Genomic DNA, 22,368 nt, shown 5'->3' with positions numbered 1-22,368 from the left:
GGGCCTCCCAAGTACGTTGGTTCCCTGCGAGAACAGCCCACGCCATTAGCAGCACACGAACGGCATTTTCGGCCGTGTTTCAGCACAGTGCCCTCCGTTGGCGAATACCGGGACCGGTATTCATGCGGAGGACGGTGAGAGCCCCATACAGGCATAAGGACCCGTGCTGCTAATGGGTATCGTTGACACTCCCTTATGCTTATTTCATTGATATTTCTTTGTCTTTTCCTGTACCATATGGTTTACCCTATTGGTTTCTTACGTTTATCCTTACCTTCAATAGCATTGATCCAATAAATACAAATTGGTCAGCTACAGCCGTTTGGGGTCTGATTCTCTTGCTTTTTTCTGGCCTTCCCCGATCCCAGGTATTCCAGAGGTTACAAAATATCCGACCACATTAACATTAACCAACCCCTAGTCGGGCAGAAGACTATGGCTTCCTTGGACGACGTGTTGGCAGCCTTGGCATCAGTTCAAGTCGAGCTTGCTGCATCCAGGCAGGAAGCAGCAGACCTAAAGGCAAGGTTTGATGCCCTCCAGAGGAACCCTTTTGATGCAGGACCCCCCACCGCGACTCCTTCCTCGGCAGTGGTGGTGGAGATGCCCGTCTCCATCCCTTTGGCTACACCCGAGAGGTACAGTGGAGACCCCAACACTGTACAGGTCTTTCTTACTCAAGTTGCATTGCACCTGTTGTGCAAACCCAAGGCGTTCCCCACCAGCCAAGCTCGGGTGGCTTTTCTCATTTCGTATCTGGCGGGGAATGCAGCACAATGGGCTGTACCTTTGGTGAGCAGGGACGACCCACTTCTATGTGATTGGGGAGCCTTTCGTGAGGAGTTCCTCAAAGTATTCGACAGAAGGGCTGACTCCTACACCGCAGACAGGGAGATGCTGGAGCTGCGTCAGGGCAACAACGACCTGTTGCAATATGTGAACGCATTCCGGCGTCTGGTGGCAGAGACCAAGTGGCCTGTCTCCAAACAAAGGGTGCTCTTTCACCAAGGGTTGAGCGACGAACTCAAGGATGTCGTAGCGCAAATAGACTCACAACCCAGAACGTGTGAAGGGCTCATCAACCTGGTAATACGATTGGATCATCGGTTGAGCGAGCGGAAAGGAGACCACAAAAGAAAAGGAAAAACATTGCCCTCTTATGTGTGACCGGGAAACCCCGAGTCCGGCTCCGTCGCTAAAACAGAACCGATGGACATCGGAGCCATCCGGGCTAGCCTGACCGCCACAGAAAAAGAATCACGCCGTAAACAAGGCCTCTGCCTGTACTGTGGCAAGAAGGGGCATTACGTCCGTGAGTGCCCTGCTAAACCGAAGAGCACTCGATATCGAGCAACCAAGACTGTGACGGCAGTAGTGGACGGGCCGGCGGAAAACTGAAGGACTCCCTGAATAGTGAAGGGGCTTCATGGAGTCACATATGCATCCCTTCTTTGTCATGCGTGGAGCAAGCGCGTCAGCAACACTTATTTATCACGGTATATATAGATATTCAGGCACAATGGATACCTGTGGTGGCCATGGTGGATTCCGGGGCCACTGGTCTCTTTAAGGACCAGAAGGAAGCACTGCGATTGGGCGTCTCCCTCATTCCCAAGGAAGTCCCTGAGTATGTATATGCCGTGGATGGAAGACGACTGGTGACGGGACCTATTGGGCATCACATGGGGGAGCTTACTGTGAAATATAGAGTATGGCACAAGGAGGCGATTGACTTCAACATCATTCGAGCACCATAGTATGGGTCTGCCCTGGCTCCAAAAGCACAACCCTTCGATCAACTGGACGACCCATGAGCTCCAGATGACGTCTCTGTATTGCCTACAACAGTGCCGTTTAGGTCAAGGATCAAGCGACAACGCCAAGGGCTTAGTACACAGGGTAGCCACCGCAGCAGAGAAAAAGGTTGACCTTCCCAACGCTTATCACAGTTTTAGCGACGTCTTTGACGAGGTACGGGCAGAGGTGCTCCCTCCGCACCGGATATATGATTGCCAAATCGACTTGGTTCCGGGTGCATGTGTACCCAGCGGCAGACTGTATGCCTTAACGGAGCCAGAAAACCTACATCTCCGCTCCTATCTTGACATGCTCCTGGGGTTGGGGTTTGTTAGGCCTTCCAAGTCCCCGGCGGCGTCGCCCCTCTTCTTCATACCGAAGGCCAACGGGGAGCTGAGGGCTTGTGTAGACTTTAGGGCTTTGAACGCAATCACAGTCAAGAACAGGTACCCCTTGCCCCTCATCAGCGTGCTGCTGGAACAGGTGAAGAAGGCCCGTATTTACACAAAGCTCAACCTCAAGGGGGCATACCACCTGGTGCGCATGCGGAAAGGCGACGAGTGGAAGACCGCATTTAAGACCAGATACGGTCTTTTCGAGTACCTCGTCATGCCGTTTGGGCTCTGCAATGCCCCTGCAGCCTTTCAGTTCTTCCTCAACGAGGTGTTCCGTGACATCTTGGATGTGTACGTGGTCGTGTACATAGACGATATCCTCACTTACTCCAACACGGAGGAAGACCACGTACAACATGTAACATCGGTGCTCAGGAAGCTCAGGGAGAACATGCTGTTCTGCAAGCTAAGCAAGTGTGACTTCCATGTCTCATCTGTGGAGTTCCTTGGGGTGATACTTAGCCCGAATGGGCAGGACATGGCGGAACGCAAGATCAAGGCAGTGGAGGAATGGCCTGTTCTACAAGGCGTCAAGGATGTACAAAGCTTCATCGGGTTCGCCAATTTTTATCGGCGTTTCATCGATGGGTTCTCTGGATTGGTGGCCCCGATAACTCAGCTCTTGCGGAAATCACAGGCGTTCATATGGAACCAAGAGGCGCAGGAAGCATTTGTAGCCCTGAAGAGAGCTTTCGTCACGGCTCCTGTGCTGTCTCACCCCAATCCGGAACAACGTTATGTGGTAGAGGAAGATTCTTCGGAGGTGGCGCTGGGGGCCATCCTGTCCCAATGTGATCATGACACAGGCGTGATGCATCCAGTGGCCTTCATGTCCAGGAAGTTAAATGACGCTGAATGCAATTATCACGTTGCGGAGAAGGAGCTGCTGGCTATCAAGGACGCCTTCACGGAGTGGAGGCATCTGTTGATGGGAGCCAGGCATGTGGTCACCGTGTTCACGGACCACAGGAACCTGCAATTTATGACGGCGGCAAGACACCTTTCCCCTCGACAGCTACGGTGGATGCTCTTCTTCTCCGGTTTTAACTTTCACATTACGTATCGGCCGGGTGCTGACAACAAGAAGGCGGATGCGCTTTCCCGTCAAACCTCTGCTACGGAACCTCGGCCTTTCGAGGAGCGCTCCATCATCCACCCAGACGCTGTGTTGGGGGTGATACAGCCGGATGCTTTTCTCAAGGGCATCCAGAACGGGATACGTTCCTTTTCATGGAAAAGATGGCTCCGCGGTCACAGGGAGTGGCAGGTCAGGGACGGGATACCGGTGCATGGTAGCCGGTTGCTGATACCGACGCCTCGGTTTCGGAAGCAGGCCTTCACTTGGTGCCACGTTTCGCCCTGTGCTGGACATTTCGGTATGGAGAAAACCTTAGCTAGCCTGGGGAGACACTTCTGGTGGTCGTCCATGAGAGCAGACGTCCAGAAGTGGGTAGCGGCCTGTTTGACCTGTGCCACTATGAATTCGGATCATGGGCGTCCGCAGGGATTACTACAACCCCTTCCTACACCAAGCCGGTCGTGGGAGAATATATCCTTGGACTTCGTCGTGGGGCTGCCCGTGGATCAAGGTTGTACGGCAATCCTGGTGGTGGTCGATTACCTTACAAAGATGGGTCACTTCATCGCTTGCAAGCAGGTGCCGTCTGCGGGCCAATTGGCACTGATATTGCTGAGAGACGTGGTAAGGTTGCACGGATTGCCCAGAGTGATAGTGTCGGACAGAGGTTCGCAGTTCACTGCCCAGTTTTGGAGGACATGGTGTTCAGCTCTACACGTCACGTCGGCCATGTCAACGAGCTACCACCCACAGACGGACGGCCAGACTGAACGTCTGAACCAGTCTCTCAAGCAATACCTGCGCTGTTTCGTTGAGCAAGGGACGGAGGAATGGGTGGATCTGCTATGGTTAGCGGAAATCGCTTATAAGAATGCCACGCATAGCTCCACCAAAGCTTCCCCTTTCTACAGCAACTACGGACATCACCCCAGGTTTTTGCCTTTTCTTCACCCTCTCTGTGAAGGCAGGATGCCTGAAACCTCAAAAAGGGTCGCTCACATCAAGGACACCCTGATGCGTACACAAAAATATCTGGAGGCCGCCAAGACAAAGTACAAGGCGATGGCTGACAGAAGGAGGCCTGGGCCCTTGTACCGGGTGGGAGATTGCGTTTGGGTGTCTACCAGGAACTTGCGGTTTCGCAAACGTAGCGTGTTTCATCCCAAATACATCGACCCTTACCGCATCTCCAAGTGCATGAGCCCCGTGAACGTGAAACTGTGCCTGCCTAGGCAACTACGGATTCATCCTGTTTTCCATGTGTCGCGGCTTAAACCCTCCTATGCACGAGCTCGTACCATACCGGTCCCGGTATCGGTGGACTCAGACGTGGAGTACGAAGTTGCGGGCATTAGAGATTCCAAGTGGAGAGGGGGCAAGTTGTGGTACCTTGTGGCCTGGAAGGGGTATGGCCCGGAGGAGCAGTCGTGGGAGCCTGCGGCCGGTGTCCATGCGCCTCGTCTGGTGTCATCGTTCCACAGGAAGGATCCAAACAGTGCTGGTCCGGGGGGGAAGGGGCTGATGGGTGGAGGATGTACTGTCATGACTTCCCCCTCCTCTCCTTTGCCCCTAGCTCCGGTTTGCCGCGATCCAGCACATGACACAATCAGCGGCGCCGCAGAGCGGAACTACAGTGACCAGCATGCCTAGCGAGGCCTGTGCGACGACCGGAAACGCCTACAAAAAGCATACCTCATCGTAGACTCGGTGTCGGATATTACGATTCCTTGCCGACCTCGAGGGCTGTCCTGGACTTCGCACCGAGGCGTTCTTCATTCCGCAGCCGGCCTGAGAGCGAGGGAGTTAGGTGAGGCCAAGGGCTGTTCGCCGCATCTCGCTTCCCGACCATAGAGATCCGAGTGTCAGTGTGACACTATTTGAGAGACTTCGGAAGAGACGCATACCGCAGGGGTGGCTGCTGCGTCTCCATTGAAACCGCCCTGAGCCACCAGACAGGAACCGAGGATATGGAGGTAAGGTCAAGCGGCTGCTCTCTGCCCCCGCCCTCACTACCCGAGAGCTTGTACCTTTGTAAGACCTTAGCAGAGACGCACGCCACGGAGGTGTTTGCCGCGTCTCTGCTGTACATTGCGTGTAACACCACAGAGGCATTGACACGGTGCACTGAGGCTGTGCCCATAAAGTGGAGAAGGTAGAGCGGCTACTCCCTTCATCTCGGCGGGGAACTGCATAGTAGAGTGCCTGGCTGGGCCTCCCAAGTACTTTGGTTCCCTGCGAGAACAGCCTGCGCCATTAGCAGCACACGAACGGCATTTTCGGCCGTTTCTTAGCACAGTACCCTCCGTTGGCGAACACCGGGACCGGTATTCATGCGGAGGACGGTGAGAGCCCCATACAGGCATAAGCACCCGTGCTGCTAATGGGTATCGTTGACATTCCCTTATGCTTATTTCATTGATATTTCTTTGTCTTTTCCTGTACCATATGGTTTACCCTATTGGTTTCTTACGTTTATCCTTACCTTCAATAGCATTGATCCAATAAATACAAATTGGTCTCCTACAGCCGTTTGGGGTCTGATTCTCTTGCTTTGTTCTGGCCTTCCCCGATCCCGGGTATTCCAGAGGTTACACGTAAGGTGCCCTTTCGAGGCGCCCGAGAAAGAGGACAACCATCTTATAGAGGATGTTACCAACAGGAAAGATACCCCTCTTATTCATCATCATCACAGCAATAACGTCAACAGTACAGGCAGAGACAGTCAGGGAGCTATTTTAAATCTGCTCTTAGAGGACGAGGCGGTCGTCCAGGAAAAGATAATAGAAGACAATGACATCCTCCGGTATCCGGCTTCATGTATTCCTCCTCTCCACGAGTTCCCCTGGGTGGAAGAGTCACTTCCAGTCTACATCATTGACAAACAATAACTATGGACAAATGGGTCTTCAACATCATACAATTCTGGCGTACTCTAGAATTTCTTCAACTCCCCCTTTGCACTCCACCTACAAGTCGAGAGATCAAGCATTTATCTCAAATGCGCCAGAGGTTCCGGACAATGCTCCGTAAGGGAGAAATAGAACCAGTGCCAATCTCCCAGAAAGGGAAAGGATTTTATTCCCGTTTCTTCTTGGTTCGGAAAAATGCTCTCCAATGGCGTCCGATACTAGACCTAAGATCTCTGAATACTTACCTAAAAAAAAGTATTTCAGGACGGTAACACTCCAAGACATTCTACTGCTCTTAAACCCAGGGGATCACATGACCACCCTAGACTTGCAAGATGCATATTTTCATATCCCCATTCATCCTTCCCACAGGAAGTATCTTCGGTTTACAGTAGCCGGAGACCATTACCAGTTCAAAGTGCCGCCATATGGCCTCAAGTCTGCCCCGAGAATTTTTACAAAATGTCTAGCGCCGGTGGCAGCCTTTCTCAGAAAACGAAAACACCAAGTATTTCCATACCTGGACGGTTGGTTGATAAAGGCACCATCGTAAGCTTCAGCTCAGACTTCCACTATGGCATGCATACAGTTGTTTGCAGAACTGGGGCTGACGTTGAATATAGAAAAATCTTCCCTTCAACCATCCAGAAAGATCACATTCAAGGCAACCAAGACTCGTAACTCTAGCCAAGGAGTTCAAGAGAAAAAAATTGTCTTTCAGTACGCAAATACAAATCGCTCCTAGGGACGATGTCCTCGTGCATACCTCTCATTCCTCTTTACCGACTAAAAATGCGTCCATTGCAGGAGAAGCTGGATCTACAATGGTGTCAAGGAAAGGGATCCTTCGAGGACAAGGTAAAAATCACGCCAGCTATGCTGCAGGCAGTAATATGGTGAACCCAAAGCAGAAACATCTCAGTGGGTCTTTCCTTCCTTACCGAACCCGCTCCATTGGTAATTACCACATACGCATCTCTGGAAGGATGGGGGGCAGTCCTCCAGGATTTACAGGTCAGCGGTTGATGGAAACAGCAGGAACAACAACTTCACATAAACTTGTTGGAGCTAAGAACAGTAGGCTTGGCGCTGCTGGCTTTCCTACCAAGAGCTCAGGGAAGATCTGTTTTAGTGCGAACAGACAACACAACCGCGATGCACTATCTCAACAAGCAGGGAGGCACAAGATCACTCTCCCTATCGCGGGAAACCCAAAAGATATGGGAATGGGCTATAGAACACGGACTATCTTTAAAGGCGGTGTACCTTCCGGGACATCAGAACATCAAAGCGGACACTCAGCAGACAGAAAAAGACCTGCCACGAGTGGAAACTCAACCAAGACATATTACTAAGAGTCTTTGGTGAATGGGGAGTACCGACAGTTGATCTGTTTGCAACAGCCCAGTACAAGAAATGCCGGTTCTTCGCAAGCTGGCATCACCAATGGGGATCGTGGGGGAATGCGTTTTCGATGGCATGGTCAGGCGTCTTTGCCTACGCCTTTCCACCGATTCCCCTCCTGCCTCGGGTGCTCACAAAGATGAAGAAAGAACCGTGCAAAATAATACTGACAGCCCCTTGGTGGCCCAGGCAACGCTGATTCACAAAGTTGCTCCTACTGTCAGAGAAGCTTCCAATATGTCTACAGCCAATACCAGCACACTTGACTATGGCCCAGGAACAGGTGCTTCATCCAGACCTGAAATCACCGCGATTAGCGGTCTGGCTCCTGAATGCCGCGAATTTCACCAGTTAGAAATTTCGGCAGAATGCAGAGATATACTATCAAAGGAAAGGTCTGAGACACAAATAGAACGTATAGGATGAAATGGAAGAGATTCTATTTATGGTGCCAGGAAAACAATCTCCATCCTCTGAATTCAGCGGCACATCAGATCATCCCATATATTCTGATGCTAGCTAAATCTGGTTTGGCCCATGCTTCTATTAGGTGCATCTGGCGGAGATTTCTCGATACAGGAGAACTTCATCGGGTCCATCTCTATGGTCAGAAAGAATTATAAAACAGTTCATGAAGGGATTATTTAGGGTCTTTAACCCTATAAGGCCTCCGCCACCGCTATGGCAGTTAAACATTGTTCTATCCCAGTTGATGAAACAGCCCTTCGAGCCAATTCACAGGGCGTATCTTAAATTCTTATCCTGGAAAGTGGCCCTTCTAATAGCTCTCACTTCAGCCAGGAGAGTGGGGGAAATACAAGCGCTCACAATTCAGGAACCTTTTCTACAATTCAGAGAGGACCGGTTTGTCCTCAGGACTAATCCCAAAGGTACCAACAGATTTTCATTTGAATGAGCCGTTGATCCTTAAAAGGTTCTTCCCTCAACCATCGACAGCTGCAGAAAGGACTCTCCATACTTTGGATGTTCAACTTTGTCTGACGTTTTACTTACAAAGAACAAAACCTTTCAGAAAATCTACCCAATTATTCGTGGCTTTTAGTGCCCCCAGGAAGGGGTTCCCGTTGTCGAAACATGGAATTGGCAGGTGGATTTCAAGTGCCATACAGTACTGTCATCAGGCGGCTGGGAAGCTGTTAAATGCACGTGTTCGTGCACATTCCACAAGAGCAGTGTCCACCTCCACTGCTTTGTTTTCAGGCCTACCTATCCAGGATATCTGCAAGGTTGCTACCTGGAAGTGTACGCATACTTTCACCAGACATGACTGCCTTGATGCACCTGCAAAGAAAGATTTGGCAGTGGGACAAGCAGTACTGAGCAACCTTTTCCAGTAACATTGAGCCTTCTTTACCATCCCTCTTTCCTTGGTTGGTTATATAAGCACATTTTATTGTCATATGCTGTAATATATATATGATTTAGTAACGTGTATATATATATATATATATATATATGTCTGGCTACTACTATTGTTAGATGACTTATGTTGCCTAGTTCATGGTTTTGGGTGACAGAATAAAATGTGCTATGATTTACTGCTCGCTATTCTGACACAGATAGTGCTCACGACAGACGCATCCCTCACAGGATGGGGAGCCCATCTCTTACACGATACCACACAAGGCCAATGGAACAACCAACAAAAGCTGTTCCATACCAACCATCTAGAGCTGCTAGCAATTTTCCTAGCACTCAAAACTTTTCAAGTGCAAGTACAAAACAAAGCTGTCCTAATTCGGACGGACAATATGACAGCCATGTACTATATACAAAAACAGGGGGGGGGGACACTCTCTGCAACTGTCCCAGCTCGCACAGAACATTTGGAGATGGGCCATTCCTCAATACATACACCTGACGGTAGAGCACCTTCCAGGAATTCACAATCAGATAGCAGATCTGTTGAGTCGACAGTCACAACAGATTCACGAATGGGAGATACATCCACAAGTTCTTCAGCCATTCTTCCAAATGTGGGGGCATCCACAGATAGATCTGTTTGCCACCCACGAGAATACAAAATGCCCAACCTTCGCCGCCAGGTTTCCACACCCACGGTCGGAAGGGAATGCGATATGGATGAACTGGTCAGGCAGATTTGCGTACGCTTTTCCGCCTCTCCCACTCATTCCACTAGTAGTGTGCAAACTCGGACAACAGTCTCTCAAACTAATACTAGTAGCTCCCACGTGGGCACTCCAGCCGTGGTTCACCACACTGCTGGATCTCTCACTAGTTCCACATCAACAATATTAAAGCTCACGCCATCCCTGTTTACACAGAACCATGGAGAAATAAGACACCCAGAACCAAGCCAACTGAATTTGGCGATCTGGCTCCTGAAGTCTTAGAGTTTGGTTACTTAAACCTACCACCAGACTGTATGAACATAATTAAAGAAGCTAGAAAACCCACTACCAGAGCGTGTTATGCCGCTAAGTGGAAAAGATTTGCAATATATTGCAACAATAATCACATTGATCCACTGGATGTTTCCATCCAAAATATCATTTGCTACCTTCTACACCTACAAAGGTCCAATTTAGCTTATTCTTCCATACGCCTCCATCTGGCAGCAATAGCAGCCTATTTACAGAATAGACAACATCTATCTCTATTCAGAGTACCTGCGATCAAAGCTTTTATGGAAGGATTAAAACGTATAATCCCACCTAGGTTACCACCTGCTCCAGTATGGAACCTAAACGTGGTCCTTACAAGACTTATGGGACCCCCCTTTCGAGCCTTTACATAAGTGTGAATTACAGTTCCTAACATGGAAAACTGCTTTCCTTGTTGCCATCACCTCTCTCAGAAGAGTTAGCGAAATACAAGCAATCACAATACAAAAACCATTTTTTCACATACATAATAACAAAGTGGTTCTTAGGCCTAATCCAAAATTCCTGCCAAAAGTTATTACTCCTTTTCAACTTAACCAATCAGTAGAGCTTCCTGTGTTTTTTTCAAAACCCGGACTCTGTTGCAGAAAGGGCTTTACACACCTTAGATGTTAGAAGAGCTCTGTTAAACTACACAGATAGGACTAAAACCTTCAGAAAGACAAAATAATTATTTGTATCTTTCTCTCCTCCACACAAAGGCAACCCCATCTCTAAGGGGGGAATTGCAACCCCATCTCTAAGGGGGGAATTGCCAGGTGGATTGTAAAGTGTATACAAATACGCTATCAAAAAGCTAAACATACACTAGCAGTTCCTCCTAGAGCACACTCTGCTCGCAAACTAGGAGCCTCTATGGCTTTCTTAGGAAATATACCACTAGAGGACATATGCAAGGCAGCGACATGGTCTACAATACACACCTTCACTAAACACTATTGTGTGGATGTGCAAGCCAAGCAGCAAGATGCAGTAGGCCAAGCGGTCCTTAGAACACTATTTCAGAATGCTGCAACGGATACAGGCGACCACCGCTAGGGGAGACACTGCTGCACAATCGATGCACAGTATACGATCTGCAGCTCATATGCCTCGAACGGAATGTAGGAAGGTGGATACCTGACTATGGTTGCCCCCAACTTTTTGCCTAGTGTTTTGCTGGTTTCTGACTTAGTTGGCCTGGGATCTTGCTATCCAGGACCCCAGGCTTCCTGCTCTCTCTGTTAAAATGGACTCCATGTACCCTAGGTACATATCTAATTGGTACTGGGCCACCTTATCAGTCCCTGTACAGCATACCTTAGGTATCCAGGGCATAGGTGTACCCAGGGCCTACCAGGGGCTGAAGCATGTATTATGCCACCCCTGGCTGGCCACCCAAACAGACACAACTGGCTGCACGACAGCTGGGGCAAGGTGGTGTAATCACCCTTTGCTTTAGATATAGTATACCTATATCTAAACCTAAAATGGACACATATATTCCTATCAGTCACTCCTATGGCAGGCCTTATCAATCCTGAAGGCAGAGTGCTTGGAATTATGTGAGATGGTGCTCTGGCATGAGCTGAGCCCGTTTGCAGCTTGCGGAACCAAGTCCAAATAGTTGTTCCATGATAACGCTATACCATATACTCTTAAGTGCATTATAATCCTCGCGGTTAAATGCTAACTTTGGCATAGCATTATCAAAACATGTTGAGTAAGGTGTCATACGAATTGGAATACTAACCCCTCGCCAATTCTGGCGACTGGGTTAGCATTCCACCCTTCTAGAGGGACACGACATGTATGTAGCTGTAAACCCCGGTTAAAGTCAGACACAGCCTCAGCTCCACAAAATGGATGCTGCCACCGAGACACAAGTCTGCCCTCCTGCTGCGGTGAGTCCTTCCAGCAACGGAGGCCTGGACAAAGGGTTTCCTGTCAGGGGCGGTGCTAGCACCATCCCAGACAGGATTTTGTGTATCCCAGGTAGGCAGGGCTGAAAGGAAGGTGACTGCAAGTGGCACCCCGGTGCTCACTGTGCATATGCCGGCTCAAACCAGTTCCTGGGGCACACCAGCCCCTGAGCTGGGGAGAGACCGGACAAAGGAGAGGGGTGTAACCACCCCCCTCCTGGTCCCACCCATAGGGCAGGACCTAGTCGCGTGCCAGCCCCTTTTCTTAGGATAAAGGTAGGAGCAGGCCCCCCTTCCCAAATTAGATCATTCTGAATCTTGAAACTACTTTCCACGAAAGGAACTCTTGACTCTTCTGAAGACTCTCCCTTGTGGCTAAGGAGTAGCCACCCTGCACCAGCAGGCACCAACGAAGCTCTTGCGGTTTGCTGTAAGTCCATCCTCCGGATCAAGACTGCCCAGCTCGACGAGACCCGGATTCCCTGCCATCTCTGACCTCTACCTACATCATCCAGCCCAGCTGAGATTCGTGGGTGTGACGAGACCCGTGGGACCGGCCATCTTCAAGACCTGCACGACGCTTCTCCAGCACGACCCCCGAGAGACCCTCGAGTAAGTGTACTGGGGTTTGAGAAGCCCTAACCCTAAGCAGCTCCAGCACCGAAGTCCAGCCTCCCAGCATCCACGAGATCTGCGTGGGGCCCTTCTGCTTCTTTGCTGCTTGCCACGTTGTCCGGTCACTTGCCCGTTGGCTAGTGACCCTCTTGACGACGTACCACGACGATTTCACCGCTGGTCTGGTTGCTCCAGACTGGCCCTTGCTCCCTTCCAAGAGAGGAGCACCCCGGACCCTCCTGGTCCACTCCAGACGCCATCTTGACTCCACCGCGTGGGCTTGCCTTTGCCAAGGTTTGTTGCTCAAATCCTGAGTCCAGCATCGCCGACAGCCGACAGCCTCGTGGGACAGCTCGCACCTCCAGCCTGGACGCCGACAACGCCTCTTTGCCCGTGTGACTGCAGAGTCCAGCGACGCCCACTCACCTGGTCGAGGTGACTTCATCCGGTGCCATCCTGGTGCCCACCTAATCACTGGCTAGTGATTAAGAACTGAGTCCCCTCTGCTTTCAGGTCATCTCCATCATCGATCCAGGCTTGGATCACTCCGAACATCTTCACTGGTCGCCTGCCAGCAACTTCTTCCTTCAGGCTCCATAGACTTCAACGAGGATTCCCGACGTCTTTTGAACCCTATGCAGCCGCGGCCCCTGGGCTAGGTAACTTGAGTATTTCGGTACTCCAGCACAGGTTCACTCTCCAAGTGTCCAAATCCTTTTTCGTTTTCAGTCTATCTAGTGGGATTCGTCCGGAAACAGTAACTTTAGAAACGCTAGCATCCATAGACTTCTTCCCGCATCCCGCGTGAGAGTGCACACTCTGCACACGATCTCCCTAGACCTCCTGCTCGTAATCTTAAGGTTCAGTAGTGTAGTCCTAGCGATCCTGAAGCCTCTGGATCTTGTTACTTACCTGTTAGCATTTCGCATTCCACTTTTTGTGTATATGGTTTTTCGTGCCCCTCTGGCATTTGTGTAAATTGTGCAACTTAAAGTATTTTCCTAAGAGTTTTGTATTGTGCTTAGCTCCCTGACTCATAAAGAGTTCAGGGTAGACTTGTTATAAATAAATATCCTTTATTTTCATAACAACTTGTGTGGTGTCCTTTCACTTGATGTTCAAGGGGTATATGTGATGGTAAAACAGCTGGCTTAACACGCCCTCTAGAGTTTAGCCTGAAGACTGCTCGTGTCCATGCTACTAGGATAGCTGGTCTAAAAGGTTGACTTACAACCAATCATCAATAAGGGTTGTTTGGTATGATACACAGTGATCACTAGAATAGTGAGCAATATATATCAGGCCAACTTCTCACACGGAATATGCTACTTACCAGTATGCATCTGTTCTTGGCATGTAGAGCTGCAGAGTCGTATACGCCCTCCCGCCTCCACGGGGCTTGTATCCGTTCCAGCTATCATCTTAATTAGATGCACACGCGTGGACATCCTTTCTTTATCTTTACTTCTACTAACTCCATCATTTCCCATCATGGCGAAAAACAATCTGCGGATGGAGTCGATGACCATGCGCAGTATTGTCCAAGGGAGGAGTCACCTATCTCGTGACTACAAAGACTTTCTTCCAAGAAGACAACAACCTGCAATCATCCGAGCCCAACACCAGGTGGCGATCTAATGCACAGTATACGACTCTGCAGCTCTACATGCCAAGAACAGATGCATACTGGTAAGTAGCATATTCCTTCTCCAGTATTGGAAGTTTTCACATGCGACCCACCCTCCTTCCCTGATAGGCTCACCTTGGATTTAGCATGAAAGGTGTCTATGGCACAAGTGCCTGAAAATCTGAGGGGAAAGATTTTCTCTCAGGAGTGTTCTAGAGGGTGAGGAGACCTGATTGGTCTAGAGAGAAGTTGATGGTTATGGGTTGCAAAAGGGAAAGGGGTCTAGGCCTCTTTTCAGTTTGCTATACACTAAGCATTGTTTTTTTATATACCGGAGATTCCCGTCTCGAAGACGGGGAATGAGTCAGGCATGTGAATCTATGAAAGCTACCAATACTAGAGAACTAGTTACAGGTAAGTAACTTGTTTTCTTGGGGGACGTCTTCTACAATTCTTCCCCATATGGCAATCCATAACCACAGGCAAATGGGTGCTAGGAATTATCCAACATGGTTATTGCCTGGAGCTTACCACCAAAAATTCCACCTCGTTCTCACAATCGGTCACTGTAGGAAACTGGCTCTATATATACTAGACCAAAATGAGGTATAGTGTGTATAAAGTCCAGGTGACCCCAAAGGTAGGCAAAGGTTAAAGTTAGATAGAACCTTACTGTCTATTTGTGGTAGAGTGGTTGAGCAGCAAGGCAGCATCAGAGGACAGTGTTAAGCATTTGATGTACACACTCGGTCAGCAAATGAATTCACACACTCAAGAACTGAACTCTATGCCAATTGTTTTTTTACGAAAAAATATACTGTTTTATTTTAGAACCAAGCAAGCCTGGCAAAGGTAAGCATTAAATACTTACATTAAAGTTGCTCATTGTAGAACAGTTTGAAGCTGCAATAGGAATTGTACTTTGTTTGATTTACAGGGAATGCAGTAGGTTGCAATATTTAGCAAAAAGAGTACATTGAAATCAATAGGCTTTTTCAGTAAATTACAGGTAAGTTACTTTTTACTTTACTAACTCAGTGCTGGATACTTAGATTCAGCACTGGGACATTTCCTGCAAACAGGTAAGTAAATACGTTTTGGTTATTTGTGCGATATTTTTAAAGCGTGCGATTTTTAAAGAATATTTTTAGAATTCAAAACTCCACACTTTAAAACTTTTTAGAAGAAAATTGTAAATGTTATCCTATGGAGGAAAAACGGTTTTGGTTCACGGGTAAGTTATCGACTGTGGGAGTTAAGGTTCGTGGGTTAGACTCATGCTCCTCATGCTCGGTGTCCTCATGGTCTGTTCTAACCTGACAGCTACAAACAGACTTCAAAGGGCTCAGAATGCCGCCGCCCGCATTCTGTTCGCACTACCAAAACACTGTCACACCTCTCAGATTTTGCGTCGGTTACACTGGCTGCCTGTAAAACAACGCATTCAATTCAAAACACTTTGCTTAATCCATAAAACTCTTTATTGTTTTGGCCCCCAAATCCTGCACGGACTTTGTTCCTTCTATGTCCCTACGCGTGCTCTCCGCTCTGCGGACCTTCACCTTGCCCGTACCATCAAGATCCGGAGGAGCAGAGCTGGGGGCCGTTCATTCATGTATCTGGCCCCGAAACTTTGGAACTCTATCCCCTTAAGAGCACGTGCTACCACGAACCACCTGCTCTTTCGAAAACAAATTAAAACCTGGTTGTTTTCCTCCATCTAGGGTACATTCGGGGTTCAGCACTCTTCACTGTTCATGCTGTTTTCGTCATTAGGCACGTCTGCAAGCGCTGGGATGCCCCGTTGCTGGGGTAGCCATGCGCTATACAAATCAGATTAACATAGCATAACTCAGGGGTCCCCCAGGGTCAGTGATGCACTCTTGTTGCACCCTCAGCTGCACTAGTGCGGCCTGGTGCAGAGTGTTGAGGCCCAATGTTATCCAATGGGGGCTAGGAGGCCTCCAGTTGGTGGCTGCTGGCAAGCAGGCCACTGGGTTGTGGAAGCAAAGCTCCTAGGGTTTAGGTGAGGGCAAATGCTGAAACAAAGTAGCACAAAAGGTGTACCCTCAACGGCACTGCGGCGGCCGGGTGCAGAGTGCTGTTTCGACGTCGGGCGCCCTGTTGTTTTAAATAGAGAACCTCCGGTTAGCAAAAGCACTGTAGGGAGGGAGACGAAGGACTTCTGGGTGCAACTACCACTTCTAGAGGTAAGTTAGGGGTTGGTTAGGCACTGTCGGTTTGGGCACACAAGGCCATGGGGCGCTGAGTGCAGGGGTGCGTTTTGGGGTCGGATCTTCCTACCAGCTCCTGGTAGCGGTTAGGGGGGCCTTCTGGATTTATGCTGCAGGCGTCGGCTGGAGGCTTGAGGCGCGTCAGGGGTCGCCAGAACTCGGTTCAGGATCGCCAGGTTAACCTCCTCGTGGTGTTTTTCCACTCTAGCTCGGGCCTGGTTTGGCGGGTGCAGAGTGGGCGGGATTCACGGTTTTCCGCTGCTGCCAGAGCTTGCAGTTGAACAAATCCAGTGTTCACGGGAGAAGCAGTCTTTGGAAGTGAAGGAAGGCAGGTCCTCTGGGGTTTTCGAGGTTGATGGCTGCAGGACACACCGGGATTTCGCACGATCAGGTGCGAGGGGGAGACAGGCCAGTAGGTCTGGGGCCAAGTTATTGGGCGTGTTCCTCTTGTTAGCTGCTGCATGGCTGTTTAGTTCTTCTTCTTCTTCTTCTTCTTCTTGTTTCTTGTCTGGATCTGAGGATTTATGGGTATTACAGGTAGGTAAAAGGCAGGGACCAATGGATCCCTTCCCTGGGGTGGGTACACCCCCTACTATGCCACCCTTCAGTGGGAGGGGGGCATGGGCCTGTCCCTGGTTGGCTGAGTTCCCCCATCTTCATGATGGTGTGGACTGAGAGTTGTGCTTCACCTAGCCTCCCCCACCTGAGGGGTGGAGTTTTCAGAGGTGGGCACACCTCTCTTCCTCACTTGTTTTTCCCGCTGGTTCTCCCACCCAAAGTAGGAGTCCGAACCAGTGGTGAGCAGTTGCTGAAAGCAGCAATTGGCCTGGGAAAGCTCACAAAGGTGGCAAGCCTTTGAAGCTTCCCCTTCGTGAACCCTGCGCATCCTGGGGGAGGAGGCTTGGCACCTCGTCCCAGGATGTGCATGGTTTCAGGCCCCTGAGATCAGCTGGCTCTCGACCGAGGGGTCCAGAAACATGTCTGGTGGTGGCAGCTGAAAGCAACCACTCAGTCTGCACACTATTGGTGTGTTAGTTTTCAGGGGGTATCTCTAAGATGCCCTCTGTAAGCATTTTTCATTAATTTCCACAATGACAACTGTGTGGGTTTAATGTGCTGAGAAGTTTGATACCAAACTCTAGTTTTCAGTGTAGCCATTATGGTGCTGTGGAGTTCGTAATGACAAACTCCCAGCACCATATACTCTTAATGGCAGCACTGCACTTACAATGTCTAAGAATGGACTTAGACACTGTAGGGGTACAGGGCTCATGTCTCTGTACCATCACCACTGTTATAATGCACACCGTTAGAGGGGTGACTAATCTATGCCAGAGCAGTGGTTTGTAGGCATGGTACACAGGGATGTGTGCCATGTTGACTCTTCACTTTGTTCTGCACCAAGACATCCATCCTGCAAAGGCAATGTGTGAGTGTCAGGGTACAGGACCTCTAAGGGTGGCAGAATAAGTGCTGCAGCCCTTAAAGGCGTTCTCTGCTCACAGTGTCCTGGGTACCTGTGGTACCATTTAACAGGGGCTGACCTGTGGCCAGAGATGCCAATTGGGTTTAGGCTTCAATTCAGTTTTTAGGGAAAGAACATAGGCCCTGGATACCTGATTAGCAGGAGCCCAGGGCAAACTCAGTCAAAGTACATCAGCATTTCAGCAAAAAGTGAGGGTAACCATGCAGAAAAAGGTCATTTCTCACATTACCCACACAAAGGAAGAGACCCATTGGTCTCAACCTTGACTTACCTGTAATGCCCCTAAATCTAGTAATTAAGGGCAATCTTGAACCTTGCCTACTCAGACAAGAATCAACAAGAAGAAGAGAAGAAAGACTAAAGAAGCTGTGCTGAAACTAAGAAGATGAGGACACCCAGTGACTTGGCCCCAGCCCTACCGGCCTATCCCCACCTCGAGCCTGCTCCTGCGAAATCCTGGTTGGTCCTGCAGCCAGCAGCCTCAGGAACCCGAAGGACCCCCCTGCCTTCCAATCCAAAGACTTTGTCTCCCGTGAGCACCGGATTTGCTCACCCACTGACTCAGGCCCCAGCTAAAACCACAAGTCTGCACCGACGTCCACAGCTATGTTCGAGTGGCCCAACACCACAAGGACGTCTCCCTGGCAATACTGACCTGAGGTCTGGTGATCTCTGACCTGCCTTGACTCTCCTAACGATGCCTGCAGTCTCTTTCTGGAGGACTCCATGATCGCGACCGGAGCTGGTAAGAAAACCCGACGCCTACAGACACACCTGCACCCGACATCCCACGGCCTTGGGTGGCCCAACCGATGGTGTCTCAGCATCCCAACTTACTTCTCCAACCGGTGTTCACCTCCAGAAGATCTTCGTACCGAGCCTGCAGTCTATGTTGCAACCTGAGAATCCCCATTGAAAACAGGACACCCTACGCCAAACTAACTTGGATCCCCTTTTCCCTGAGCCTAACACCAGGAGCTTTGCTCCTACAACCATATGGCCTGTTGGTGAGCAGCCCCGAACCGGAGGCTCCCTATCCCCCTTTGGATAACATTGGGCCTCAGCACTCGGCACCTGCCACCCTAGTGCCACTGAGGGTGTTTCAAGAGTGCATCCTTGACCCTGGGGGAACCCTGGTGCTAACTCCACAATACCACCTCCCACAAACTTGTACTTACCTGCAGTTAACTTAATTTTTCTCCATAGGAATACATTGAATGTTTTTCCTTGAAAATTGTTCTAAGTGTGGAGTTGGTTTGTATGAAACACTGAAACACCGCAAATGTACAAAAAAAAGATTTAATTACCTTTTCTCTAGGAAATGTCCCAGTGTGATATCTAGGCATATCGCACTGAGGAGAAAAATAAACTTAAAAAGTAACGTACAAAGTAATTTGTAAAGTAACTGAAATCTAATTTCGACATATTGACTTACCTGTAATTGATCCAACTGCCTTTGAACCTGCATTCAATTGTAAAACATTGCATAAGATTTCTGCAAAGCATTTATTTCACTTACCTGCACCAGGCTTGGTTTTAAGAATTAAAATAACTTAATATTTTTGATACAAAAAAATTGGTCTGAGTTCAGTCTTTGAGTGTGTGACATCATTTGCTGCCTGAGTGTGTACAACAAATGCATATCACTACTCTTTGATAAAGCCTTACTGCTCGCCCACACTACCACAAACATAGATTGAGATGCTATCTACTTTTACCTCTGCCTAACTTTGGGTTTGCACTGGACTCTGTGCCCACACTATACCTTATTTTGGTGTAGTATATACAGAGCCAGCTTCATACACCATCCCTTTGATTAGTCAAGTGTTGAGGAAGTTTCAGCAGGACTGTGCTCAGGTTAATTTGGTCTTGACAAGCTGGCCATAGGGAGCATGTCATGAGTATCTTGTTTGTTTGTCCATGTACCCTCTTTTACTGCTCCCTATCAAGGTGTCTCGGGTTGAATTGAGATGAGGCAAGGGTGTGGGGCAAATTCTGCATCCCAGGCTCCAGACCCTACACTTTCATGCCTGGAGATTCAGCAGAGAAAAATTTGACTTATGTGCAGATGTTGTTAGAACTTTAGAACTGAATGAAAGTCAGACATGTCGTACTGTATAAAATTTAAGAGTGTATATTTTTTTCACATTTTTGTATATAAAATATTTTATACTTGCTTGCTGGCATATTTTCAATTTGTCCCTTCAGCCTTTTTGTATGATACATCTGACTGACCTATCAGCAATGTGCAAGCATTTTCCCTATCTAACAGGAAAGTAAAGCATTGGGAGTTGGTCTGCTACAGTTATAACTATTCACCAACTTTGAATATTCCCGATTGTCAGACTGGAAATTCTTGTTTAAATAACCATAGTCTGTCCACATAATTTTATCCCTTTTCTAGTTTCATACAAGAAGTAAGAGTATTAAGTTCTGCCTACAGTGGTTATCTTCAGTGGTCTGTTTGGAATTGTTATGAAGTATTGATTTTGCCTCTTCTGCAGGACTCTGGGCGGCTTTTATATATTCGGCAGAACGAGTGGACACACGTGAACTGTGCGCTGTGGTCTGCGGAAGTGTTTGAGGACGATGACGGCTCTCTGAAGAATGTGCATATGGCTGTGATCCGGGGGAAGCAGCTGGTATGTTGTCATCGCTGAGTATCTTGCAGGCATATCTGAAGAGAACCAAGTGTATGCCACATGACTTGCGAGTTAAGCTGTAGGAATTGTAGGATAATATATTTTGTCACTTTGACATCATGGAATGCGAGGTAAAAGCTATGCTGAATCTGGACTGCTGACTCTGCTGAGATTCCTGAAGTAGGACATTCCTCGCAGCAGCCTTGCCCAGATTAAGTCGGCTTAGTAGAATACTAACCGCCTTTCCTGAGAATTCTGTTGCATACCTGGAAAGCTTTGAGGCATGCTGCTTGGTACGTAATGTCAATGAAAGAAAAGAGCTATTTAATTGGTGATTTTAATATTCTCTATTACGGTGCAGTAATAAAAGGCAAGGAATATTTTAAGATAGCGGTCATTAAATGCTGAATGTCTAACCAGAAAATAATACTTGTTACTGATTCAATTTAAGTTACAAATGTGACCAATGCAAGTACAATTAAAATGAAATCTTAGCAGTACATAAAATCCAATGAAGGATAAATGTGATGAGACCTGAATGTATGCATTTCTGGTACAAACTTATAACTGTAGACTCCTCACCTTTTGAATACTCCTTAGGCAGCAAACTGGAACTGTTAAATTTGGGAGCTGTAGTCTTGTGTGTCCTGGAGGTAGCGCTTGTGACTCCATGTTGACGTCGTCCGCACCAGATGTAACACACACACAGGACTATATAGATGCCACCCATGCGTGCTGAAATGGGTTCCTTTTTAGGTCGAGCCTATAGCAGCGCATACTCTGCTTGCTCGACTTTTAGTAAGGGGCTTCAGAAATCGCCCCAAGCTCATCACATGCTCATGCTTGTGTTTTTTTCTTCCTCACAGGCTAATAGGATTTGTGTGCGTCTTTCAAATAAAGACAGCACGCAATTGGGCATGTCCAGCCTTTGCTCCGCCCACGGCCTATTGGTGTCGGTTACCCGCACAGGCCACATCTGTTTTCAATTATCGTGCCCAGACACTGGCACGATAATTGAAAACAGATAGCTCGCTGTGGCACGCGAGCGCACCACTTGCTTGCTTGTTTTTTCTAGTTAAATTACACTGTTAGCTATCGCGGGCTGGGATCTTACGACAGGCGATGCAGTGGAACGTGGTGCCTAGGTGTGATTTTGTGAGCAAACGTGTTGGTGTGTCATGCTCGTAGCAGATTTTTTCCAGGTGTTTTTTTTAAACATGCTACATTAGTGTCTGGCACGGCAATTGCAAAGTCATTAAACCGGAAGATCCATTTTGACTTACCCACGTTAGTATCACCACACTAGTGTCAGGATGAGTTTTCCGTTTATTTTTTTCTTCATTTGTGTTTTCAACAACGCTGAAGCACCTGCGTGCACACACCAAAGGTTTCAAACCCGTCCACTTTTTTTATAGACGATCTAGTCAGTAAAAGTGTGTTCCAACAGCGTGTTGAGCGACCCGCTCCGTGCGCGCAGCGACTTCCAAGCGCCAACAGCCAGCCTGCTCGCCTGAATTCAATGCACCGTTCCATTAGCCTCCCTATTCCGTGGTCCTTTACCGAGTGAATGAGCCTCCTGGTATCTCATCCACCAACGCATGTTATGCTTTCAAAGCACACATGGTCATTCTTCCGACTGATAGGTCTTTTCTCTAATCACTCGGTTTAACAAGACACAGCATTTTGGGACCTTGCAATGTTTACAGAAGTTACGCATTTCTGTTCAGGTTTACAGACCGGTTATTGGCAGTGTTTCCAGGTCCTGATCTGAGTCAAGTCATGAATAAGAAGTGGTAGTGATTCTTGCCATAGATTTTATGTGAGAGATCAAGATGTGGTGCAACGTGCGTGTGT

General features: G+C 48.5%; 1 protein-coding gene across 2 annotated transcripts in view; it reads left to right on the top strand.

Annotated features, from left to right (window-relative positions):
• The window catches only part of KMT2A (lysine methyltransferase 2A), a 1,541,152-nt gene that overhangs the window by 968,172 nt on the left and 550,612 nt on the right, over positions 1–22,368 (top strand). For both annotated transcript variants that reach the window (XM_078682247.1, XM_078682245.1), the window contains exon 21: positions 20,377–20,514. In XM_078682247.1, the coding sequence (XP_078538373.1) occupies positions 20,377–20,514 (138 nt within the window). The remainder of the gene's footprint in view (positions 1–20,376; positions 20,515–22,368) is intronic.

Source organism: Lissotriton helveticus, chromosome 3_1 (assembly GCF_964261635.1).
Source record: "Lissotriton helveticus chromosome 3_1, aLisHel1.1, whole genome shotgun sequence".
NCBI lineage: Eukaryota > Metazoa > Chordata > Amphibia > Caudata > Salamandridae > Lissotriton > Lissotriton helveticus.
The sequence above is the reverse complement of the archived record's forward strand: the minus strand, read 5'-3'. Positions and strand labels throughout refer to the sequence as shown.